This window comes from Recurvomyces mirabilis, assembly GCF_035927965.1.
Source record: "Recurvomyces mirabilis strain CCFEE 5264 chromosome Unknown scaffold_50, whole genome shotgun sequence".
Lineage (NCBI taxonomy): Eukaryota > Fungi > Ascomycota > Dothideomycetes > Mycosphaerellales > Teratosphaeriaceae > Recurvomyces > Recurvomyces mirabilis.
The window spans coordinates 66,573-91,275 of record NW_027041984.1 but is presented as its reverse complement, the minus strand read 5'-3'; the positions used below and the strand labels follow the sequence as shown (position 1 = coordinate 91,275).

The 24,703-nt window shown below is 49.6% G+C and overlaps 9 protein-coding genes across 9 annotated transcripts; 4 read left to right on the top strand and 5 right to left on the bottom strand.

The window, feature by feature from the left end:
• Window positions 1-4,476: 4,476 nt before the first annotated feature.
• On the top strand, window positions 4,477-6,246 carry LTS14_010789 (uncharacterized protein; the record flags this gene model as incomplete). The annotated part of the gene is made up of 1 exon (XM_064843465.1): window positions 4,477-6,246. The coding sequence occupies one exon, from the start codon at window positions 4,477-4,479 to the stop codon at window positions 6,244-6,246; it is 1,770 nt and encodes a 589-aa protein (XP_064688988.1).
• A 1,408-nt stretch (window positions 6,247-7,654) lies between these two features.
• On the top strand, window positions 7,655-9,023 carry LTS14_010788 (uncharacterized protein; the record flags this gene model as incomplete). The annotated part of the gene is made up of 2 exons (XM_064843464.1): window positions 7,655-8,724; window positions 8,780-9,023. The coding sequence occupies 2 exons, from the start codon at window positions 7,655-7,657 to the stop codon at window positions 9,021-9,023; spliced, it is 1,314 nt and encodes a 437-aa protein (XP_064688987.1).
• A 988-nt stretch (window positions 9,024-10,011) lies between these two features.
• Window positions 10,012-11,310, bottom strand: LTS14_010787 (uncharacterized protein; the record flags this gene model as incomplete). The annotated part of the gene is made up of 2 exons (XM_064843463.1): window positions 10,012-10,330; window positions 10,397-11,310. 2 exons carry the CDS (start codon window positions 11,308-11,310, stop codon window positions 10,012-10,014), a joined length of 1,233 nt encoding a protein of 410 aa, XP_064688986.1.
• A 304-nt stretch (window positions 11,311-11,614) lies between these two features.
• LTS14_010786 (uncharacterized protein) lies at window positions 11,615-12,211 on the bottom strand (the record flags this gene model as incomplete). The annotated part of the gene is made up of 1 exon (XM_064843462.1): window positions 11,615-12,211. The coding sequence occupies one exon, from the start codon at window positions 12,209-12,211 to the stop codon at window positions 11,615-11,617; it is 597 nt and encodes a 198-aa protein (XP_064688985.1).
• A 3,564-nt stretch (window positions 12,212-15,775) lies between these two features.
• LTS14_010785 (uncharacterized protein) lies at window positions 15,776-16,194 on the bottom strand (the record flags this gene model as incomplete). Its single annotated transcript, XM_064843461.1, has 2 exons — window positions 15,776-15,897; window positions 15,954-16,194. 2 exons carry the CDS (start codon window positions 16,192-16,194, stop codon window positions 15,776-15,778), a joined length of 363 nt encoding a protein of 120 aa, XP_064688984.1.
• Window positions 16,195-17,220: 1,026 nt separating this feature from the next.
• On the bottom strand, window positions 17,221-18,145 carry LTS14_010784 (uncharacterized protein; the record flags this gene model as incomplete). Its single annotated transcript, XM_064843460.1, has 3 exons — window positions 17,221-17,319; window positions 17,379-17,657; window positions 17,918-18,145. The coding sequence occupies 3 exons, from the start codon at window positions 18,143-18,145 to the stop codon at window positions 17,221-17,223; spliced, it is 606 nt and encodes a 201-aa protein (XP_064688983.1).
• Window positions 18,146-18,316: 171 nt separating this feature from the next.
• PRP16 (DEAH-box RNA helicase prp16) lies at window positions 18,317-21,284 on the top strand (the record flags this gene model as incomplete). The annotated part of the gene is made up of 2 exons (XM_064843459.1): window positions 18,317-18,323; window positions 18,406-21,284. 2 exons carry the CDS (start codon window positions 18,317-18,319, stop codon window positions 21,282-21,284), a joined length of 2,886 nt encoding a protein of 961 aa, XP_064688982.1.
• Window positions 21,285-22,234: 950 nt separating this feature from the next.
• Window positions 22,235-23,590, top strand: LTS14_010782 (uncharacterized protein; the record flags this gene model as incomplete). Its single annotated transcript, XM_064843458.1, has 2 exons — window positions 22,235-22,965; window positions 23,050-23,590. The coding sequence occupies 2 exons, from the start codon at window positions 22,235-22,237 to the stop codon at window positions 23,588-23,590; spliced, it is 1,272 nt and encodes a 423-aa protein (XP_064688981.1).
• Window positions 23,591-23,617: 27 nt separating this feature from the next.
• On the bottom strand, window positions 23,618-24,160 carry LTS14_010781 (uncharacterized protein; the record flags this gene model as incomplete). Its single annotated transcript, XM_064843457.1, has 1 exon — window positions 23,618-24,160. One exon carries the CDS (start codon window positions 24,158-24,160, stop codon window positions 23,618-23,620), a length of 543 nt encoding a protein of 180 aa, XP_064688980.1.
• Window positions 24,161-24,703: the final 543 nt, after the last annotated feature.

Below are 24,703 nucleotides of genomic sequence, written 5' to 3'. Positions count from 1 at the left end.
AGTTACTTACCCGACCTATCGCTTAGAACTTACTCGTCTAACGAGCTCTAACCCCCTTATACCGTAGGTGTATAACAAATAGCTCCTATAATAGAGTAGTTTTAGGACCCCTCTATCTAATAGGCGACTTATAAAACTATAGATAGTTTGCCTAACCTATCGGTATCTACTACTTCGTATAGTACTATTATTCGAAGTCCTTACTATATCTCTTTCGCTAGATATACCCTATCCCTTAAGCTTTAAATAGTTATATATCGATACTATCCGACTACGTAGACGTAGTATAGCTAGTATTCTACGCTAACTACGAATCTTCTTACGTTAGTTTAAATTTATCGTTATTACCCTCCTTATCCTAATTTATATAACTATAGTTATCGTCCTTCTTATTATAGTTCGTATAATTATACTTCTTATCTACTTCTAGTACCTAGTCGCGCCGTAGTCTTAGATTAAGTAAACTCTCGTCTATTTCGTATCCCTTAATTCCTAGTATTCGAAATATTAGCGGTTAAATCGGTATATTGTTATCGTACCTAGGTCCTTAGGTTAAAGGCGATATAGGATAAGAGGCTAAGGCGCTTATAGAAGGGCTCTAGTCTTTATCGGATACGTCGTCGTAGTACTATATACGTCGCGTCGGGGTCTCCTCTACGTCCGTATAGCCTCTCTAACTAGAAGACTAAGAATCCCCTCTCGTAGGTAAAGATAATACCCTCTCTTTTAAATATCCTCTAATACGGCGGATCGGAGTCTTTACTTAGTACTCTTTACTAAACTATCTAGTCGGAGGCGGTAATAATAATAGCGTACTAGAGTCCGACGGTATTATAGGAGGTATCGTAATTTCGTATAGTCGGTAGGTAGTCGGTAGGTAGTCGCCGCGTATTACGAAGCTTAATATCTTTACTAGTAATATAAGTAGGATATAACGCTTTCGATAGTACGGAGACTAGCGTTTCGAAGCGCTACTTAACCCGAATACTTAGGTTAGCTTATACCGCCCTATACTAAGAATTTAGGTTCTAAGGCCCTAAGGAAAACCGCCCTAAATTCGAAAGCCGGTTTTTTAACCTAAACCGCCCTAAACCGCCCTATAGAGGGGCCTAGAGGGTATAGTATTCGAAGAGGGTATAGCGTTTAAGGAGGGTATAGTACTAGTACTATTTATTTACTAGTACTTATAGTATATCCTTACTAGCTATAGGCGTTCGGAAGTACGTTCTTAAGCGAGTTAAAGGTCGGTACTTATAGTAAAGGTATAGCTACGTATAATACCGCTAGTAGCCGTATCTAGCGTATAATACCGCTAGTAGCCGTATTTAGCCGTATAAGAAGTAAATATTTTAAGTAAATAGGCGTAGCGCTAAGTAAATAGGCGTAGTACTAGGTAAATAGGCATAGCGCTAAGTAAATAGGCGTAGCGCTAAGTAAATAGACGTAGCGCTAAGTAAATAGGTATCGCGCTAAGTAAATAGGTATCGCGCTAAGTAAATAGGCGTAGCGCTAAGTAAATAGACGTCGTACGAGGTCTAGCGGTAGAGAGCCTACCCTATAGTTAATATCGTAGGTTAATATCGTAATCTAATTCTACCGTAGAGTAGCTAATAATACGATAGTAGATAGCGTAGAGGGTAGAGAGAAGGGAGAAGGGAGTAGAGGAGGTTATCGAGTAGTATAAGTATTACTAGACTTTATTATTACTACTTATATTACGGAATATAGAAGGTAGATAGTATATCGTAGCTTTAAGGGTATACTAAAGTTATATAATATAGAGGCTAGAGCTAGAGTATTAGGTACAAATACGTTAGAGAGAGTTATAGCGTATATACCCTAACGCTATATATACTATATATAGCTTATAGAGGGTAGGGAGGGCTAAGGTAAGTAGATTTAAAGGGTTAAGGTAAGTAGAGTTAAAGACTACTACCGTAGTAGTCTTCGGGAGTAGCCGAACTTCGCGGGGGCGGCTATACTTTACCCCGCGCTCCTATACGTATAGGCGTATATCTATACGCCCTCGCGCGTCCGACGACTACTAGCGTATACCTATACCCTAACCCTAGTACTACGAAATACTATCTAGACGTACTAGAAATAATACCGGATAGATAATTAAGTACTACGAGTAAGATATATCCTATTTTAGCGTATAGAACGGCGCCTATAGGTAGTTCTAGAAGTATAGATCCTACTAAATAGGGTCCTACTAAAATCTAGACTATATAGCTTCGCGCCTTACCGGATTTAGGGAGGATCCTATTAATATTTAGTTACCTCCTAGGCCTTATATTAGTTAGGAACTTACTCTCCTATTTGATAATTTCGTTCTTACGATTAGGGTATCGCTTCCTTATTAAGCTTATCGTATTAGTAATCTCGGATTACGTTTATTATATAGTATTACTATTAGCTAATTTCTTACTAACGTATATTCCTAACTAAATAACGTTAATAGCTTCCTAAATATATTCGGCGAATAGATTACGTCGTTCTATAACGTTAATCTCTATAGCGTTAACCTCCCTAAGATCCGCCCTATAGTTCTACTATAGTTATACCTTACGGCTATAGTAGTCTTATACGTAATATCCTTTCTTTCTATATAAATAGTACTTTAGTCCTTACTTCTTACTTTAGGCGTAGTTCTTACCCTTAGCTCCTACTTTATTAGGTTTACCTCCTCTAAACTTACGTTAAGTAGCGTCGAGTTCTATAGCGTTAGGGTTATAACGTTACTATCCTCTAGTCTAGCCGTAGGGAGTATAGCTAGTTCGTCCGCGGTCCTAATTAGTATTACGTTTTTCTATATATCGTTTATAGAGTATATCGTCTACCTTAATTATAGCCTCCTATAAGTATTCTAAGGTGTCTTAGCGTCCTCCGTATCTTATAAGCTCGTCCTTAACGTTATCCTTAAGTCCTTAATAGTATATAGAGCTTAACGTATTACCGTCCTATCTAGTATAAGTAGAAACCTCCTTAAACTTAGCGGTATACTAGGATATAGAGGCCTTCTACGTAACGTATTAAATATTCTAGATAGCGACTTACTAGTTATTACTAAGTCTATAGATCCTCTTAACTTATTTAGCGAACTCCGAGAAGTCGGTAAAGATCCCGTCTAGGTCTCTATTCTTAAGTAGGACTATAGTTAACTTAGGACGTATCTAGCTTTAAGCTTCGCCTCGAAGGTAGGATACTATAATATAGTAGCGTTATTATTCGCTTATAATACCTTTAAGGGAGAAATATAGTATAATCTAGTTTAACTAGTTATTAAGCTTATTACGATCTCTATAGAAGAAGTCTAGTTTAGCGGAATACTTTATCCTATCCTTATTAGTAGAGGTATTAGCTTAAGTAGTCGAAGCTATACTAACGTCTCTTTTATTATTAGGAGCTATTTATTACTTAGAGTACTTATCTACTATAAGAGTATTTAAAATATTATATACCTATAGTATAAGAGGTTAGAGCTCGTTAGATAAGTAAGTTCTAAGCGATAGGTTAGGTAAGTAACTACTTAAAGGGTTTAACCTTTTAGCGGGTTAGTAACTTAGGTTAAATATAAACTACCTATATAGGAAACGTCTCTTCTATATATATAGGAGATTTATATAATAATCGCGATTACCTAGCGGTAATCGTAAGTACTCTTCCTTATAGTTACTTAGAAGTAAGGGTAAGTAGCTTACTTACTTAAAGGTTTAGGTAAGCGGCGTTATATAATCCTTTTATAGCCGCCCCTATAGACGTAGATTTATTAGTTCCCTAAGCTTAATCGGCTAATCTACTTATTATAGACCTAATATTTATAATAATAATACTTCTATATATATAGGTAATTATATTTATATACTCTTATATATTTAATAACTAGTTCTCTATAATTATATAAGATTATAATTATAATATAATCTTATCTAGCTAACGATAGAGTATATTAATAAATAATAATAATAAGTAAAATATCTTTTTAATAAGTATATTAGACTATAGAAATATTAAAAGATCTACTATCTCTTAAATAAATAATCTACTAATTAATGTACTTTAACTCTAATTTCTATATACGTTCTAATTACTTTACTTATATAATATATTTATAGATTATTTATAGAATTATAGTTAGGTGATTTATATTTAATCTAAGTTTCTAATCTATAAAGGGTTTCTAATATCTCTAATCTAATTACTACCTATAGACCTACCTAATTGACGAGCTCTAACTCTAGTATACCGTAGGTATATAACAAACTTCTACCAAACGCTGAAGAAGCGGGATCGCCGAGTGCGTGTCTTGCGGGCGCACCGGAAGCGCTATCGTTCCCCTTGCGCTAACGCATTAGCTACAGTTGATCAGAACCAGGTTCTAGACAGCAAGCCTCCGATCTGCTCTGCTCGACCATTTGAAACCGCCGTGGAGGCCATTGCGAATAGAACCTTCTTAGTCGCAACACACTCAACATGATCTACTCAAAGCTTTCGACTCGCCTCTTCTCGCACGGCGTGACGGTCGTCGGTCCTCCTCTAAGCCATACCACGCGGCGAAGAGCGACCAATACTTTCAGCATTGGCGGTGCATCTTGGTCCTCATCGTACCTCTCTTACAGCTTCGTGCGTCCTTTGCGGCACCTCTCTTGGTGTCGGGTCAAAGCAGCTGGAGATACGCGCAATGCAACGACCCAGCGCCCGGCAGACGTCGGCGCAGCAATCGTCGTCGGAGCTATTTTCTCAGGTGTCATAATACTAGCGACGTCGCAGTCGGCATTTGCGGACGCGCCCAGCCCAGATGAGAAGTTGATTCGCCTCCACGAGATCCACGATCACAATCGGAGGGCCGACGCGTTCTGGGTCTACCGTGGCAATCGTGTCTACGATATCACCGACTGGGTTCCGAACCATCCTGGCGGCGAGGTAATTTTACGTGCAGTGGGTGGCAGCATCGAGCCATACTGGAATATTTTCACCATTCACCAGAAACAAGACGTGTATGATATTCTCGAACAATACTTTATTGGCACCATTGATCCACGTGATTTGGTGGATGGCCAGGCACCCGCCGATCAAGTCGACGACCCATTCAAGTCTGACCCTCTCCGAGATAAGGAGCTCATTGTACACAGCACCCGTCCATTCAACGCCGAAACAGCTGCGACCGATCTACAAACCTTCATTACCCCGACGAGCCGCTTTTACAAAAGACACCACCTCTGGGTGCCCCAAGTCGACGAAGAGACCTTCACGCTCACAGTGGAGCTTCCAGATGGCGAGGAAAAGGTGTACTCTGTAGCAGATTTGCGCAAAAGGTTCAAGGAGCACACGATCACCGCGACCATGCAATGTTCCGGTAATCGTCGCTCGCACATGACTGAGGGCTCCAGCCCAACTAACGGGATCCAATGGGGAGTTGGCGCAATCAGCAACGCATCGTGGACAGGAGTGAGAATGCTTGACGTTCTTGAGGATGCAGGTTTCAATGTTACGACTCTGCCTGAAGACGTCAACCATGTGCACTTCCTCGGTGCTGAGGCTTACGGCGCGTCAGTGCCACTTCAGAAAGTCATGGATCGCTTTGGCGATGTAATGATCGTCTACGCAATGAACGGCAAGCCTTTGTCGAGAGATCATGGCTATCCTCTGAGGGCGTTAGTGCCTGGCACTGTCGCCGCACGTAGTGTTAAGTGGCTGAATAGAATCATCCTATCGGAAGAAGAGTCCTCATCACAATGGCAACAGCGCGACTACAAGTGTTTCGGACCTAACGAAGGCAGCAAGCCTGACTGGGAGAGCGCTGTAGCAATTCAAGAAACTCCTGTGCAGTCTGCTATCACTGACGTACAGAAGGTGACCACGAATCGCTTGAAAGACAGCTCTTTGGCCCGCGTCTACGGTCTTGAGGAGGAATCTATTATCTTGCGTGGCTACGCCTTCTCTGGTGCTGGTCGCTCTATTGTGCGAGTAGATATTAGTCCAGATAATGGGAAGACCTGGCAGCAAGCGCAGATCGAAGACGCCAAGGAACAGGGCCAACGTTCCTGGAGTTGGCGCCTGTGGAGCCTGGCAGTTCCGACGCGTCTCCTTTCCGGCAACGTCTGTGTCAAAGCTACCGACGATGGATACAACACACAACCCGAGAGCTTTACGCCATATTATAACTTCCGCGGCAACTTAGCTAATAGCTGGCATAGAGTGCCGACATCAGAAGTTCTCAGCGCCGCTGCAGTTCCCAAATGATGACTAATGGACAGTGTATTGGTGGATCTAGCTGATGAGCGTGGCAACTATGCTTTTTATATGTACGACGACTCGGGGGTTTTTGGGAAAACATCTTGCGTGGCAGTCGCTCAGGTGGACTGGCGTTGGCTAGGATGCCAGTTGGCCAGGTCCACTCACTTCTTGCTTGATAGCACCATATAGCGCGGGATCAAAGCTTCAGAGGGTTGTTACAGGCTTCTGATCGACCTGTCCTTACGCTCAATGTAAGATAGGCGTTTACCTACAAGCAATGGACCGTTAACTTCGAGACATGGGCTGACTCTCTGGACATGAGTTGGCTTCTGGCTAAAAAACTGATACTATACCGCCATCCAGAAACATGTACCAATCTCGCCCAATTGATTCGTCAAGACTACTCGAAGGAAGCATCAGCGAAGCAAGACTAAAGTGTGATACATGCTGCATAGGCATCTGAGCCTGCCACCAAAGGATCCAGACTGCTGATCCTTGTTCTACGCCTATATATGTGCCAGCATACAGAACTCAGTGCGTCAATTAACGGAATTTGATGAAGTTCATTATATAGTCCCTCTACAGCCCCCCAGAAACGCCAGCGGAAAACAAGTGTGTGGAAGCCTCAAGACCGATGCGTTTGCCTACAGCTGATCGTTTTCAAGAAGCTGCTTTGTCTATTCCCAATTCTAACCTTGCCGTTCCTCGAGTGTGTGATGCACATACACTTGAGCATCCTCGTCAATATTTTGGACTGGCGGCGGAGAGGCAACCTCACTAAGGTTGGCGAAAGGATCTTGATCTACTTTGGCCGATGGGTGGGGGTGGTGTTCGCCGTTGTGCTTGGTCGAGCCTGTCGCTGATTTCCCGAAGCGTAGCTTCTGTTTGAAGCTCGACCATCTACCTGCGAATGACATGTCGGGGCCAGCGCAGGCAGTTGTTTGATTCGCAGCCCAACTTGGGTCGAGTCTCGGCGATGCGATGTGCTGGGCAGTCCTCGCTCTTCGTTTTCGTTTCTGTTTATGCTTCCGAGGATGCGGGCACGCTGATATAGTTCTACCCTCCTAATAAAACATGGCTGCACTGCCGACGGTAGCTGCGCAGGATTGCGGTAGGCCCGGAAGCGCTAATGCGGCTGGGGCGCGGGACGGTCGGCGACTGTCTGCCAGGACGCTGTATAGTACGACCGGCCCTTGCGGACTTATCCGATCTTCACCGATGTGTGGGTGCAATGACGAAAGTCGAGGTCCGTTGTGGGACCAGCTAGAATTACGCAACATGTCGCCACGCAGCGCATTGGCCGGAGCAGATATGAAAGCCGGAAGTAAAGAATTATCACCATGGCGGATGGTATCATATAGTTCGTTCTTCTCGAGCTACAGAGGTCGTCGCTGGCTAATCTTCAGCAATCATTATGTCGGTCCTATCAATTCACGCATCGCAACGTCTTGACTCCAGAGGCAAGCCTACTGTGCAGGTAGACTTGACCACTGTACATGGATCTTTTCGCGCCATCGTACCGTCCGGGGCTTCCAAAGGAGACTACGAAGCCGTCGAGCTCCGTGATGGTGACTACGAAGCCTTCCAGGGTAATGGAGTGCTGAAGGCATGCCAAAATGTCGACAGCGTTCTTGGTCCACAAATTGCGAAAAGCGGATTGGATCCCGCGTACGACTTGAAGAAAATCGACGAGCTTATGATTCAACTCGATGGGACCAAGGATAAGAGCAAGCTTGGCGCGAATGCGATCTTGGGAATTAGCATGGCAGCTGCGAGGGCTGGAGCGGCGGCGAGAGGTCTTGAGCTGTACGAGTTCCTCGCAGGCGAGAGTGGCTTGCCTCAAGCCGACTATGTGATGCCCGTACCCTTCATGAACGTCCTCAATGGAGGAGACCACAGCGGGAACGCAATGGCATTCCAGGAATTCATGATCGCTCCAGTCGGCGCTTCGTCCATAACCCAGGCTGTGCAGTGGAACTCCGAGACCTATGCAGCACTCAAGACCATCATAGAAGCAAAGTATGGCAAAGCAGCGGTCGGTCTTGGTGACGAAGGCGGCTTTGCGCCTCCAATCGATCGTCCTGAGGACGCGTTGAGTCTACTTGTCGAGGCCATCGCGAAAGCCGGTCATCAAGACAAAATCAAGATTGGCATCGATCCAGCCTCTCAGTCCTTCTTCAAGAACGGGAATTACAACCTCGGGTTCAAGACCGATCAAGATAACAATCTGAGTGCTGCAAATCTTGCGTCATATTACCGTCAATTGCTCCACAGCTATCCCGTCATTCTGCTCGAGGATCCCTTCGGCCAAGACGATTGGGACGCCTTTGTCGACTTCAATAAGGACTGTGGCGTAGAGCTCGTCGGAGATGATCTTCTGGCCACCAATATCGACCGCGTCAAGACTGCAGTCAAGAAGGAGGCTTGTAATAGCATGTTGTTGAAGGTCAACCAGATAGGTACGGTGACAGAGGCTATAGCTGCGTAAGTGCCAATCGTTCTGCAATCACGAATCTGCGAGACTGATCAGATCACACAGAGGGAAAGCAGCCTATGCGGCGGGCTGGTCTGTGTTTGTGTCGCATCGTTCAGGCGAGACAACAGATGATTTCATAGCCGACCTGACCGTTGGGATAAGGGCGGGGCACCTAAAGTCAGGTGCTCCTGCCCGAGGGGAGCGAGTCGCAAAATATAATCGATTGATGGACATTGAGGACAACTTGAGGTACCGTGAAAGGAACTTTTCTTACGCGGGCGAGAACTTTCGTTTCGCGTACACTTGATTTTCCGCTCCAATAGCACAAATATGAGCCCCCACTTCTCAAGCGAGAAGTAGCTCACGTTCGACTAGAGCAGAAGAATACCATAAGCGGTATTGGAGTCCACAGACATGTTGTTGCTTTTCATGGCGCATGCGACACTCGTCTCTGCCGCCCTTGCTATCAAACGCGAAGCCCCAGCAATATAAGCCGGGCAGGTAGCCAGATACCCTTACAAAGTACAGACTCAGCGACGATCTAATAGGAAGATCTCTTTGCATTGGTAAGACCAGACACCTCGGCCTCCCATCGATACTGGCGTCAAAATGGAGCTGGGCTACGGGTACGGTACTCATTTTGTTCAAGGTTAAAGGCTAGGTGGTCGGCGACAGGTACCCCAGCTGAGCACTTTCGCTCGTAGATGTTACAAGCCTGGGACGCAAGTCTGGCAACATCTCGTAAGCTCCGGCCCGACGTCTTGCATCTCTCCTTGGTCTTGGACCAGAGACAGCGTGGTTACAGAGCTTTCGAACGCTCAATTCCATCAGCGAGCCGCTGAAGACCAGGAAGATGGAAAGGTATTGCAGTATATCTTCGAGAGGTATCAAAGCGTCGGTCGGAGAGAATGCGACATGGTTCGGGCTACGTCTTTGGACAGAGCAAGCGTAGAATTCTCATCATAGACGTGAGCGGATGCTGGAAAGGCCGATTGGCTGTCGAAAGGAGAGATAGTGGGAGATCTTATGAGCGGACCAAATGCTTCAACTCTTCCGAGAAGGGTCCGGCGCCAGATTTAGGCTCGGACGGCCTGGACAAAGCGAAGAGCGCAGGCCGTCAGGACAGTATCTATCACATCAAGAATGGCAGTCATATTAAAGATGCCACCTTATCCAGCTTAGATTGATAGTTACAGCCCGATCGACTCAGGGCAGAAGCTCTTCTTTGATGGCACCGACCTCACTGAAGAACATTCTGTACTCTCCTATTTACGTTTCTATTGTGGTCTGACATCTTACACCTTACAAGTCGCAGCATGAAAACCCTGCGTCCAGCTTAACGAGCCCATAATCGCGGTAATGAATCCCACACCAACGGCGAGAGTGCAAGCGCCGTAGAAGTAAGCATGTTTCAGACGCAGTGTATCTAGCTCAAGCACCCAGGTGCTGACAGTTGTCAATGCGCCACAGAATCCGTCAATGATCCCCTGAAAGACCTGGCAGCTGACGACAGCAGTTCCTGCAGAGGACCTTTGTAGGTCGTATGCCATGCCCAAGATGCAAGTTCCAGCAATATTCGCTGTAAACGTTCCGAGTGGGAAAGCACGGACGAGTCTGTTCATGTGGACAGATAGTAGAAATCGTAGCAAGCAACCAATTGGTGCGAAGACGATAGCAAACAAAGCCTGCCCCCGCCAATTGTCATGAACCGGCCAAATCGCTAGGAAGATCGCACCTAGCCAGCATCCAGGCCCGAGTACAATCACCAAGGCATCCATAATGCGGCTGATGTTCAAGACAGGCAACTTCTCCGCTGTACGCACGAGGCCAGTGGCTAAGTGAGCGCCACAATTAAGCGCTACGATACTCAAGCCAACTTCGAGGATCAAGACAGCTAGGACTGCCATAACACTATCGCCGCTCGGCCTTGAGCGTCGCAATCCTGTGGTGGCCGTCGTAGAGGCGGCCGAGGTGTCGAGATTGTTCGAGATGGCCAGAAACGCATCTCGACAGATGGAAGCAAAAGAGGTAAAAGACCCGCAGAAGCCCACCGTCAAGCCGACATAAGCTGGGATGGACGCTTTGGTGGATGCGAACGAGGCCGTGGCGGCGTCGAATATCTCCTTGGATCTCGGGTCTTCGTCTTCGTCATCGTCACGGGAGGAATTCCGCGTGTTGCGGCGGGCTTTGTCCAACTCCTCTGTCCAGTGCCGACGAAACAACATTCGATCTTCGCGAAGTATACCCATAAGCAGGCTACCTCCAAAGTTCGCCCAAAGGTCCGTGTTGGCAATGAGCGCACCAGGGTATAGGGTCAACGCCTGGAGTCCTATGCGAGCAAGCACACCAAGTATAGAAAAGAAGATGAGGTACGAGATGATGTACAGCTGCGTGAGCCATTTCGAGGTCGCGTTGGATTGGCCCCGAGAGTCTTGAGCTTGTTGAGTTTTTAGGGAAGAGGGACGCCCGCGAATTGTTTCCAGGTTCTCGTGCTGATAAACGCCCTGCTCGTCTGGATTCTCGTCTGGCGCTGGTGCCTCAAGTTCGTCCAAGCCAATCTCCTCTTCAGCAAGAGCATCATCGCCGTTGACCATGCTGCTGACACTGTTCTCATCACACGCACACGTGTCACTTTACCAGGATGACTGTGCGCGATCAAATTACGCAGGTACACATGGGAGTGGAGATGGTGAACGAGCTGAGGTGTATTGTTGTCTATTTGTCAAGATTCGCGCTGTACTGCTGTGAGGCTATACAAGAATGAGGGGTCCACCGAAATTGGCTAAGTGGCGATCCATCTCGTCTAAGCGCTTCCGCAGTCTCCGCAGTCTCCGCGAACTCAGGCGTCATCATAAATGAGAAGGTCCCCATGTCATCCCAACGCTATCAGCTTGTGCCCTACAACGTGCTCCCCATGGAGTCGAGATCTGTATTGCCGAAGCACCAATCAAGGTTGCTGCTTTCACTGTACTGGTTGTCAAGGAAGTGCTCAAGACTGGCATCCCAGTCCACCATCTCCAAGAAAGGTGCCAGTTGCTTGAACTGGGACGCTGGACTTTCCGGGGGCGCAGCGAATGGAATGTATTGAGGATCAGCCGTTGGTAATGTATGCGGCTGTGTAGTTATGATATCGCCAATAGGGTCTGCGCCTGTAGCAACGCTTGCACTGCTGTCACTGTGCTGTTGTATTGTTGTCAAGAACCTTTGAAACGGGTCGTCGAGGGAGACTGCATTGTTAGTTTCTATGGGCGGATTTCCGTCCATCCATACGTTCTCTGCGTGCTGGTCAGGCAGCAAGTCTTTGCGAAACCTCCGCTTCTTCGATGACAGTGGCTTGTCCACCGCAGGTGAGCTCATAGATCCTGCCACTAGGTCCTCGGGCGCGAACTTTTGCAGTATTTCTGCCAATTTATCGGGCGACAGTTCTGATCCCGCAGGAGCATGCTCTCCCACGACGAACCCGCGCGACTCTGCGGCTTGTATGACGTGGGCCATGTTGGAGATCGCGCAGATTAAGCCTCTTTGTTGTTCCTGCAAAACTGCTACATGTCCCTCAGTCACAGGCCCTGAAGCTTTCGAGAGGTGGCGAGAGGTAGTGCAAACCAGTTGTTTCGAGCGGCATCGTCCACACGGCGCATGACCATCGCACTGTGGAGCATAGTCAGCCCATTATTGTACGCTGGTGGTCGTCAATAGCGCTGGATCCGACTTGCTTTGGTTTTCCGGATCCGGCACGCATCGCAGGCGTTTTGTGTACGTGATGACGTTTGTTCCGCGAAAGCAGTTGGCGGAGGAGAGGCTTTGGCCGCAGCGGCATGCTTGGACATGAGCACAAACATGGCGACGGAGCAGGCAGCAGAGGCAAATCACCGGGGGATGGATGAGCTGCGTGAAGACTCACGACTGGATCCCGTCGTATAGTACCGATTCTATCAGGCAATATCCTCCAGTGGGTGCGTCGAGACGTGCTCACGATAAGGACCAGCAGCGGAGCAGCACGGTACCTGTGGCTTCGAGAAATTTTCAGAGAAAATCACTAATGCGGTGCGATTGAATGCCAGTGACATTTCGAGATGTTCCTTTCCAGTCTTTCTCGAATCTGCGGGTACGCCCTTCTTTTGCCACCGCGAAGCCGATGGCCGACTTCGATCCGTCCCCACCAAGTGCCAGCAGGGTAAAATGTTTGTGAAGCTTTCACGAACTCATGGCACAATCGAGAACAACAATTCTTCAGCAACTCCACCCTAGTTCCTCGTCGTTCCAGAAACTCCATGTACACAACCAGTTTGCGTTGAATAGAGCCCGCATGGATGCCGTGGTAGGACCGCCATTGTCCATTGCCCCGGCTGGAGACAGATACTCTGACAATCTCGAATCAGCCCTAGGCGTGAGACCTTTGCGCTTTAGAGGTGACCATAGTACTTACATTGACACACGCGAGCTTCGTCAGGGCCATCTTCGCCAGGGCCATCTTTGTAACGTTATCCAGAATGCCCCGTGCGAGATAATCACGACTTCACGTTCTGGCCTCGCCCTTGACCATCATCGAAGCGTGGTAACACGTGCTCTCAACGTCAGGCTGTCCGTTCTGTATGCGCCTCTGCTACCCATCCACTTGTCTGTATTCACATGCGCATCAATGAGATCGTCACCCTTGCCAATCAAGGCCGATGCTGGGCTTCCCGTAACCCAAGGAGGGACTTGTCTCGCCTTGGGTTACGGGAAGCCCTCACCAATTCTGCAAAGGAAACGATAATGTTCGACAACCCGACGATTCGGAATCTTGGCTCAACGTGGTCTCTAAAGAGAACAGATGGCTCCCAAGATCATGTATACAGTATCGGTCACGACGATAAGCAGCCTTAATTGCAAAGCACGGAATACATTGTCATTCCTCAAGGGCAGCTTTTGCACCAACGTCCGTCGGAGCCATGTCAGCCAGACACAAACAAGAACAACGCCTCTGCGTTACATCATCTTCCACTGGCGCAAAATTCTAGGAAAGCGAGGGAAGATTCGATTTTGACATTCACTAAGCTGACTTATCGCCGATTGTATATCTGCGCGATGATGGAACTGAACGCCGGCCATGCCATGTATTAGTAGTGAACTAGGAAGCAGGATGTCGGCACCTACATAGTGCAGTATGATATGGGCGGAGAGAGCGGGTGCACTTACTAGGACTTATATAAAGGAAGATCGCGGATGCGCTACTGTACTGTAAGCCCGCTTGAAAACACATCTTTCTGGTCTCCGGGCGAGACTCCATTTCGCTCCACTGCAACAGTGGCTGCGAATGACGCATTCTACTCTTGACTATCTCAGCCGACTACGGTTTTGCGATGTGTGTCAATATATTATCTAAGGCCTTGACACATTTGCTCAAACAGTTCCCCAAGATTCGTCCAGATCCCTCTCACAAGTCCTTCGGTAGACGCTTCGCTTCTTAGCTGGGCCCGACACTCCCTGAATTCCTGCACAATTCGTGAAGAAGCCATAAAGTAGCCATACAGACTGACAAGCATCACTCACGGAAGGACATGTCGTTTTGCCATCCTCTCACAGTTCTACAAGCAGAGCGCGTCCGGGCCGCTGCCAACAATAGCATCAGGAGAGAGACGCGGCAGAGAGACTTCAGGCTGCCACGATTAGTCGGCCATGTTGCCATACTGGAGGCACTCGATGTTTCAAGCCTTCCGCCCGGTCAAAAGGAAGCTGTTTTGGACACTCTCTCGACTCCCCACTCAAATGTGTGCCTCGATAGCAAGTGTTTGGCACCAGATTCAGACGTTACTCCGGATTTACAAGAGGATACGGAGAGAGAGGACGATTCGGACGATGACGAATGGTCGGCTGACGATGATGCATTAGCCGATGACGAGGATTATGCGGAGCACAGGCTGATAAATGTCGACTCGCATTTATCGACGAGCATACAAGAAATTCAGCATATCAAGCTGACAACTGAGAGATCAAGCGCTCTTGGCCCATTCGGAGTGGCCGAAGTGGTACGTGAAAGGAAGGACACTGTCTGGAATGAGCTTCAGGTGACGGAGAGTGTAGAGGAAGTCACGATCGTTGAAGATTGGTAGAGCAATGGTGTCGTCTTTCCATGTCCGATTAGACTAAGCAATCAAACTGCGGAGCCACTGCTGTCGTCTCTCACCATGCGAACGAAAGCGACCATAGTATACTGTCCTTGACTTCGATCCATGCAGTTACAATAAATGACGAACCACGGGTTAAAGGGAAGCGCATAATGATGATGGCTGAAGACTCAGGTCTAATGTGACCAGCATGTTGACCAGCATGTTGACCAGCATGTTAACTAGTGTCTCCAATTCCTGATGTAGCACTCTTTCTAAGACCAGCAATCCCTGCTAACGGTGGCACCGAGAGGCTGCGAGTCAGGTGATGATCAATACGTGCGAAACAAATACTGGTCCCGAACGCTTACCATCCTGGTATCATCTAACCACTGGCTGGTGGGATGGACAGATTGGCATACCGCGTCCATGCCGCTTGCTGAATGCTGCAATCGACAGAATCAGCCTCTCCTTGGACCAGAGTGCTCTCTGTACGATAGCACGGCCTGTTGCCGACGAGCCACAACAGTCTCTTAGTTCCTCTAGAAGCATGCATGGCGCGACCTTTGCCCGTTGCCCGGACGTCTTCCGTCCTTCTGTGATTAAAGATCTTGTCTACTCCGTCGCGCTCTTGGGCCCGTCCATCTTAACGACCGTCGAAATATTTAGCGGCTTACGAACCCGAGGGGATGGAGGCTACGGCATAGTCTTTCGACCCACACACAAGTCCATAAAACTACAGAGGTGTGGAAAGAAGGACACTGTGGCTCGAGTCATGCTCATCGCATAGCTCAGACAAGGCCTAGGATTGCAGCTTCTGCGGGGCCATCGCAGATGCCATTGCTGTTTTTATTCGGTGCCGAAGATTAAAACGAAGGACGATCGCGTATGCCGAGAGTCACAGCCGCTTGTTACTCACCAAAGTCTTACACAGTCCACTCGCCTTTGATATTGCGCATCTAAATACTTGAGCTTAAGCTTCATGGTATAAAGCTTCCACGATTGCCTGTCCCATGGCCAATACCTTTTCCTCTTCCAGCCGTCTGCTCAGGACTTGGAGACCTACTGGCATGTTCTGCGCGTCGTGGGCGCGGTCTACAGAGTCTCGTTTGTCAGTCAGGGAGAAGAGATCTCCAGTCGTGTGTACTTACACCTGTTTTGCACTTTTGCGTCCTCTTCATTCAATGCCGGACGACTGAAAACTTCTTCAACTGCAATGTCTTTTAGCGAGTATCCAGAACAGACCGGAAACACTGCAGCCGAAACATCTAGGACGTTAGCTATAGCAGAGTAGGCGTAGTAGTGGTCATCGTTCTGGCGTCCTGCCATATAGGGGGCCACCGGTTGAATGATGCCGTCTACTCGGCGGCCAGAAGCTGTCTGACTGTCCATCTAGGAGCGAGCGTCAGAAGATCGGGGAGACTCTGAAGTAACACAGGAGATAGCTCCTCTCTCTTCAGATACGCACCTGTCGCCAATACCTTATATACTCGCTTCGGTATCGATCCCGGGCCTCGCACAGCTGCCAGAAGGATGATGTCGGAATATCATCGCCGCTCCGCTGCTCATACCACGCCCGCATTTGAGCCACAGGCGGCTCACCACTTGCGTCAATTGCACGCCTGATCTCCTGCGCGCCCGTCGAGCCAAACATCTTAAACTTGTTATTGTTAGCATGTGCACCTATCGAAAGATGACTAGCCACGACTGACAAGTGTCTCGACCCCTTGATTCTGCGGAGGAGGTTTCCACGGGATGATCTATGATATCATGAGCGCGTAGGACCAAGGGCGATAGAAGAGACTCGCCTCGTATCCGCGGCTCAATAGTGCCTGTTTAACCTTTTGCAGGGCAAGTCGTATTGGCGGATGTGGATGGACATAATTATCGGATTCTAGCACTCCAAACACAAGTCTGCCATTCCCTTCTGTTCCTGACGGGTTACACGTTCGTGCGAGAATGCTATCATACATTTCCTGGCGCCAAGGTAACTCCAGAGATAGATCATCGAACGTCCAGTGACTTGAGTCTTGCAACGCTTTGAAAACGATTGTAATACCTTCAAGGTCATATGAGAGCATCCCAATCGAGCCAGCAGCAGTGGGGAGACCTGGGAACTTCGCGAAGACATTCAGCGACTGCCCGTGCGCAAGATCGACAAAGAGAGACTCACAATGGGGGAAATCCCACCTTGAGGAAGCCTTTGCTCGGAAGCCTTGAGAGCGTAAATCCCATTGAAACTTGCTGGAATGCGAGTGGAACCAGCTACCACAGCTGCTTAGCGTGAACGTCTTTCCCTTGCCAGTCCAAGCTTACCGATGTCTGTCCCGAAGCCCATTGCAGATCCACGTAAAGCTATGAGCGCGCCTTCGCCTAGCAAATGGTGTAAGAAGGTATGCGCATCATTCCCCAAGCTTCTCAGTCCGACAACTCACCACCACAAGCACCTCCGGCCGACAACATCCTGTTGTATGGGTTCAAAGTGAAGCCCATGATGTTGTTGTCAGTCTCGCCCATCTCACAGCGGAGTGACGTTAGCATGTTGATGGCTCGCAGTAGATATCGTGACAGCTTACCATGGAGCTCATCGGCACACTTGTCTTGCACAGAATGACAGCACCGAGGCTTCGTAGACGCTTCACCAATACACCCTCGTCATCAGCACCCACGGGCTTCCCTATCCCGCTGACGTAGCCACAAGTGCTGTCTAAGCCGGCTATGTTGAAGCGATCCATCAAGCTGACTGGCAGTCCATGAAGAGGTCCAATTGGCTTTTGATGAACACGCCAATACTCATCAAGCATGGCCGCATGCTTCCTGGCGTCTTGATACTGGTACTCGCTCAGGCAATGGGTCTAGATGCAAATGAGTTGTCATTCGAAATGTATATGCGATTCGGAGCCGTACTAGCTGATGAGCAAGGGAGGCACGATGCGCGAATGCGGCCTGGATGAGGTTAGCGAGAGTGCTGTAGGGACTCTGGCGGGTTAAATATGGGATACGAAAAGCAGAGGATGAGAATGAGACAATTATGGCTGCATGGCTGTATGGCTGGACAGACGGGAGGTTAAGAAGGCGTTTTGGGGAAGGGGGGGTGGTTTCTAGGCACACATACCAAGACCTCGAATGCCGTGACATCCCCTTTCCGTAGTCTCTGCAATAGCTGCGCAACAGGCTGTTCCGTAATCTCACGAGCACTGGTAGAAATGCGCTCAGCTACAACGTCCACCACGTTTCGCTGCTTGGTACGTCCACCAACTTCTTCGGGTGAGAGCCTCCATTCTTGAGGGATGGATGACAGCAGGGCCTCCCTCTTGCCATGAGCCGTCTGCTTCCACGACATGACAAGGTTCCGACGAACAGTAGTAGTGCTGTGTTGAGATGCATGGGTTAGGGTTGGAGAAGAAATGGAACAGATGCGCCGTGGTACCGTCGCCACCGAGCATACAGTACGACGTACGATGCACGCGAGTCATGCCAGCCGAACCACAATAATAATCACTGGGTGGTGAAGATGGAAGGTGTGCCTCAGACAACTTTTCACGTGCAATGATAATGCTGGAGTGTTGGAGTATTGGAGTAAGTGATTCCGTGGCAATACAGTAATGGAGGAGCGACAGACCAAGCGGCGGCGCATAGACGTCTCGAACGGCGGGCAAGTCTCGTCACAACGGCACGACACCGCCCACCATGTCCCTTACCAAGAGTTCGACACGGCACCAGACGGCGGAGTGGAAAGCCGAGACATCGACCGGGACTGGTACAACACGGCCGAGGATGGCGCCAATGCACTGGGTGAAGACTATCACAACCCTTTTGGCAACTACGAAGCGCAAGAGGAAAGTGCGCTGCAGGAGAGGAAGGTGCTGGTGCGGCAACGAGTGAACCCCAAATACTTGCAGCGGCAAAAGGACAACGATGCGTGGGAAGCCAACCGCATGCTGGCGAGTTCGGTGGCGCAGACCAGAGATCAGGCCCATGACTTGTTGGACGACGATGACGAGACGCGCATACATTTGCTGGTGCATGATCTGAAGCCGCCTTTTCTGGATGGCAAGACGGTCTTTACCAAGCAGCTGGATCCGATCAGTGCTGTGCGTGATCCTCAGAGCGACATGGCCGTCTTCTCACGCAAGGGAAGCAAAGTGGTGCAGGAGCGGCGGCAGCGGAAAGAACGACAGAAGCAGGCGCAGGAGGCTACAGGACTCGCAGGCACGGCGCTGGGGAATATTGTGGGTGCCAAGGAGGAAGACACGGATGCTGCTGTGGGACCTGGACAGGCGAACGGGCAGCATACCAAGTCGAGCAAGTTTGCGGATAGCCTAAAGAAGCATACTGGACAGTCGGACTTCTCCCGGACGAAGAGTTCACGTGAGCAACGAGAGTATCTGCCAGCTTTCGCGGTGCGAGAAGAGCTACTTCGAGTTGTGCGAGACAACCAAGTCACGATCGTGGTAGGACAGACGGGCTCCGGAAAGACGACACAACTCACCCAATTCTTACTCGAGGATGGATATGCTCAGCACGGCATGATTGGCTGCACCCAACCACGTCGTGTGGCTGCCATGAGCGTGGCGAAACGTGTGTCTGAGGAAATGGAAGTGAGGCTGGGAAGTACTGTGGGCTATGCTATCCGCTTCGAGGACTGCACGAGCAAGGAGACGTCTATCAAGTACATGACTGATGGTGTACTCCTCCGAGAGTGCCTGACAAACCCGGACCTGGATCAGTACAGCTGTATCATCATGGACGAAGCACACGAGCGAGCTCTCAACACTGACGTCCTCATGGGCCTGATCAAGAAAGTCCTCTCGCGCCGCCGCGACCTAAAACTCATCGTCACCTCCGCCACCATGAACGCAGAGCGCTTCAGTCGCTTCTACGGCGGTGCACCGGAATTCTTCATCCCGGGCCGGACTTTTCCCGTCGACATACAGTACTCGAGATCACCCTGCGAAGATTATGTCGACAGCGCTGTGCGCCAAGTCCTCGCCATCCACGTCAGCCAGAGCGATGGCGATATACTAGTCTTCATGACTGGACAGGAAGACATCGAAGCTACCTGCGAGCTCATCGCAGAGCGTCTAGCTCAACTAAACGACCCACCAGAACTCTCTATCCTGCCCATCTACTCACAGATGCCAGCGGATCTGCAAGCCAAGATCTTCGACCGTGCTGCGCCTGGTGTGCGTAAAGTTATTGTGGCGACCAACATCGCCGAGACAAGTCTCACGGTTGATGGTATCATGTATGTGGTTGATTGCGGCTATTCGAAGCTCAAGGTCTACAACCCACGCATGGGAATGGACACTCTACAGATCACGCCCATCTCGCAAGCCAATGCCTCGCAGAGAGCAGGACGGGCCGGTCGTACTGGTCCAGGAAAAGCATTCCACCTCTACACCGAGCGAGCGTTCCGAGATGAACTATACATTGCCCAGATTCCAGAGATTCAGCGCACAAACCTAGCCAACACCGTCCTCCTCCTCAAATCCTTAGGCGTGCGGAATCTGCTCGACTTCGACTTCATGGACCCACCCCCTCAGGACACAATCACAACTTCCCTCTTCGACCTGTGGGCACTAGGCGCATTGACAAATCTAGGCGAGCTTACAGATCTCGGCCGTAAAATGACATCCTTCCCCATGGATCCCTCCCTGGCAAAACTCGTCATCACTTCCAGCTCCATCTACAGCTGCTCGGAAGAAATGCTCACGATAGTGAGTATGCTCTCCGTCCCTTCCGTCTTCTACAGGCCAAAGGAAAGGCTTGAAGAGTCCGACGCGGCGAGGGAGAAGTTCTTCGTCCATGACAGTGATCATTTGACGCTCTTGACAGTGTATCAACAATGGGTAGCCAACGGCATGAAAGATGGGTGGTGTACGAGGCATTTCCTGCATCCGAAGGCGCTGCACCGCGCACGCGAGATTAGGCAGCAGATTGAGGACATCATGAAGTCCCTTTCCATGCCTCTCATCTCCTGCGGCTACGACCTTGATATAGTCCGCCAATGCATCTGCTCCGGCTTTTACCATCAATCCGCTCGCCGAAAGGGTCTAGGCGAATATATCAACCTCCGGACCTCGGTCTCAGTCCAACTCCACCCCACGAGCGCTTTGTTCAACTCTGGAGATCCACCGGACTTTGTCGTCTACCACGAACTCATTCTCACATCAAAAGAGTACATGAGTTGCGTCACGGCTGTGGACGCACATTGGTTGGCTGATCTGGGAGGGGTGTTTTACTCGGTCAAGGAGAAGGGGTTTGGGGCACAGGGCAGACGGGAAATCGAGTACTCGAAGAAGCAGGAGCTCGAGCGAGGTTTTAAAGAGGATCGGATGGTGCAAAAGAGGCTTGACGAGGAAGCGGATGATGGAGGGCCGAAAATTGTGGGCATGAAGGTGGGCGCAGCTCCTATCAAGAAGGTGGCTATCAGCAAGAGCAGTGCGGTAGTAAAGCCGGTGATCAAGAAGCGTCGCTGATGCCGTCCAGCATCGTGAACCTAACACGAGCATTGTGATATCCATATCTACTTCAGTATAGGCACAGTCCGAAAGCGCGGTTCCCTCGTTCTGACCGAGTACATACTCGCAATTTGAGGCATTCCAGTCGGGTCAGCTGGGAAGGCGTTCCTTTCGGGTAATCCAGCTTCGATGCACCAGAGATCATTTGGATAGTAGAACACCTATGATCCGATCCTTACCTTTGATTTTGCGACTGCAGACACAAAAAGTCTAATGGGAATGTGGATCCATACCCTCGAGATATCATCACCAATAGCACATGTCATGCAAGGTCCAGAAAGTTACTCCTAGTCCCAATGAGGCAGCCAAGACGCAAGCGCCCGGCGTCAGGCGTGCTTGGTTAAGCAAAAGCATCAGTATGAGCCTCGTGGATCGACGCATTGAATCTGGCTGTCTGTTGGCCAGAGCATGACGCAGACATTGAATCCCGTCATGTCGCCGGTAGAAGTTTCGAGTTCCTGCTTGATTTTCAGGCTGTGCATAAAACATCATGAGCCTCTCACCAGCTTCGAGCGGATCAAGCACGACTCCGTAATTGCATGATGCCACAATCGTTGTCGCCTCTACCAAATGCACGACCCCTTACCATGGAACCCATGATATCATTATCGACGCAGGGAAAACTTCGTAGGAGTAGCCTATGACCAGTTTCAGCATCCGGGAATGGTGCCGCGCAAGACCAGAATGATGCCCACGGGCATACGACCGAAGAATCACTGGACGCACGCATCCAACGACTGGGCCGCGAACGTCCGGGTGTGTTCCCGACAGCCTGGAGCGAGGTTGCATTTGTCTTCAGCATAATCATGTCTCAGCTGCTGACAGAGTACTTCGTCTCGGGCTTCACGCTGCTCCTTCCAACGGTCATCAGGGAGCTAGATATTCCACAAGGGTCGACTGTCTAGCCGATGACTGCATTCTCTCTGGTCATTGCCAGCACACTGATGGTGTTTGGTCGTCTAGGCGATATGTTCGGAGGCTACCCAGTATTCATCGGCGGACTGGCCTGGCTTCTGATCTGGAGCATTATCACTGGCTTCAGCACTAGTTCAATTATGCTCAACGTGTGTCGAGCCCTGCAAGGACTAGGAGCCGCTGCGGCTCTCCCGACCGGTATCCAGATCATGGGCTCGACTTATCGCCCCAGCCAACGCAAGAACCTTGTGTTCGCCGTTTATGGTACGTCTGCTGTGGTAGGCTTCTATGGTGGCATGTTCTTTGCGGGACTCATTGGCCAATACACGAGATGGGGATACTACTTCTGGGTTGGTGCTATCATGATCGGGATCACGCTCGCATCCTCACTCTATGCCATTCAACCAGACCAAGCGCAGAAGGTGGAAGGGAGACCGCAAATGGATTATCTCGGCGCAATCACTGTCGTGATAGGACTGGTGCTTTTAGTATTCAGCATCACGCAATCCGCACATGCAACGGCGGGTCGGCGGACGCCGTACATCATTGTCTGCTTCATTCTAGCAGTCATCTCGCTCTCTGCGGCTGTGTACGTTGAGGCGCGTGTGGCCTCTCACCCGTTGCTGCCGGCTTCGATCTTCCACACACGGTCGATGACTCCGTTACTCTTCGCCCTCCTTCTGCTGTTCGGCTCATGGGGCATCTTCTCTGTCTATGGTACATTGTACTTCTAGAACATCATGTCCGCAAGTCCACTTCAGGTTGTTGCTTGGTACGTTCCCCTTGGTGTGGCTGGACTTTTACTTAGCATTCTGGAGGGCTTCATCCTGCATCTTGTCCCTGCTCGACTACTGCTCGGCATTTCCGGTCTTGGAGCGCTGGGATCGCAGCTTCTCCTCGCATTTATACCTGGCGCCAATGCAAATTACTGGGCCCGGGTCTTTCCTGCCACAATCCTCAGTACCATCGGCATTGATCTATCCGTAATCCTGATGACCGTCTTCATCACCACAACATTTCCTTCCGCACAACAAGGGCTCGCGGGCGGGGTCCTCAACTCCGTGCTCCAGCTTGGCGTTGCGCTTACACTCGGCCTGACGGATATTGTTCAGTCAGCAACGGTCGACCAGGTAGGCTTGGCCAGGAGTTACAAGGACACTTTCTGGTTCGGTGTCGGTGTCAGTGGTATAGGTCTCATATTGATGCTGGTCTGGGGTAAAATACCGAAGGCGACTAGTGAGCTGACTCCAGAAGAAAGGGCTGAGCTTGTACAAGTGGCAGAAGACGAGCTTCAGGATGATGTGGTCCAGTCAGATGCACAAGCCAGTCGCATAGATCGTATCGATTAGCCGTGGCAGTACACATAATTTCGAAGTTCACAAGATCAACCAGTCGTTGCCATCTTCACCCATGGAATCAAGCCAGTCATTATGAGTATACACAATGGCAGGATACCCTGCTACCGTCTCATAAACATCCTCGCTCCGCTTCTGCCAAATCTTTTCCAACAAGCTGGCGGCGTTGCCGATCACCCCCCATGGCTCAAGGGCTTGTATATGATCGAACCTCCCCCGGATCCATACGTGCTTCGCGCTGTCGTTCGTCTCCGCGCCTGCGATGAAAGAAGGCCATGTTGTCGCCGCGAAGAGCGAACTCTCAGTGCTAATGTTCGATAGATGAGCAATGACCTCGGTGACCAGATCTTCCAGTGGGCTAATCATCTCGCATAGTAGACCAAGATGGAGACAAACGCGACAGAGGTAGATGCAAACAGCTCCACGGTGAGCAGAAGCAATGTCGAGCCGATCTTGGAAATCAGCCGCGGGTAAGCGTGATTGCACTTCGGTCGCCCATTGCCACGTATCGAAACCATTTGCAATCCGTAACAAGCTAGATGCCTCATCTTGCTGCACAGACATTGCAGCGCTGCTAGGGTCGAGTCTCACCACCCTCTGTCGTACCAACGCGCCTCTGTGAAGAACGTGTAGGAGTTCTGCTGGGAGTGAAGAGCAGTGATTTCCCTCTGCGTCTTTAAGAAGCGATAACCACTGCTGCTCGTGTATATTGCTATCCGCTATTGTAGCAGATGTTGATGAGGAAAGTGTTGTGCCAATAATGTCGAAACTACCGTGTGGTCAGAAAACATGCAGAGCTATCAAACAATGAATGGCAAACTGTACATGATACAGTTGGCTATGATGCAGCGGGAGAATTGGCTCAGGCTAACCTTGGAGAGCTCACCCGTAGCAAACATGCGCATAATCACGGCACGAAAACCTCGAATGTGACGGCTCCAATGATCCTGGCGAAACTCAATAAGATTCAACTCGATGAATAGTAGTAACGAGGCCAGAGTCTCCTCCGTGTGCGCAGTAGGCCTGGAGTCGAGGAGGGTTCTGAGCAAGCTCAACGCACGCTGCTTTGCGATGAGACCGGCATGATGCTGTGTGGACCGGTGATGC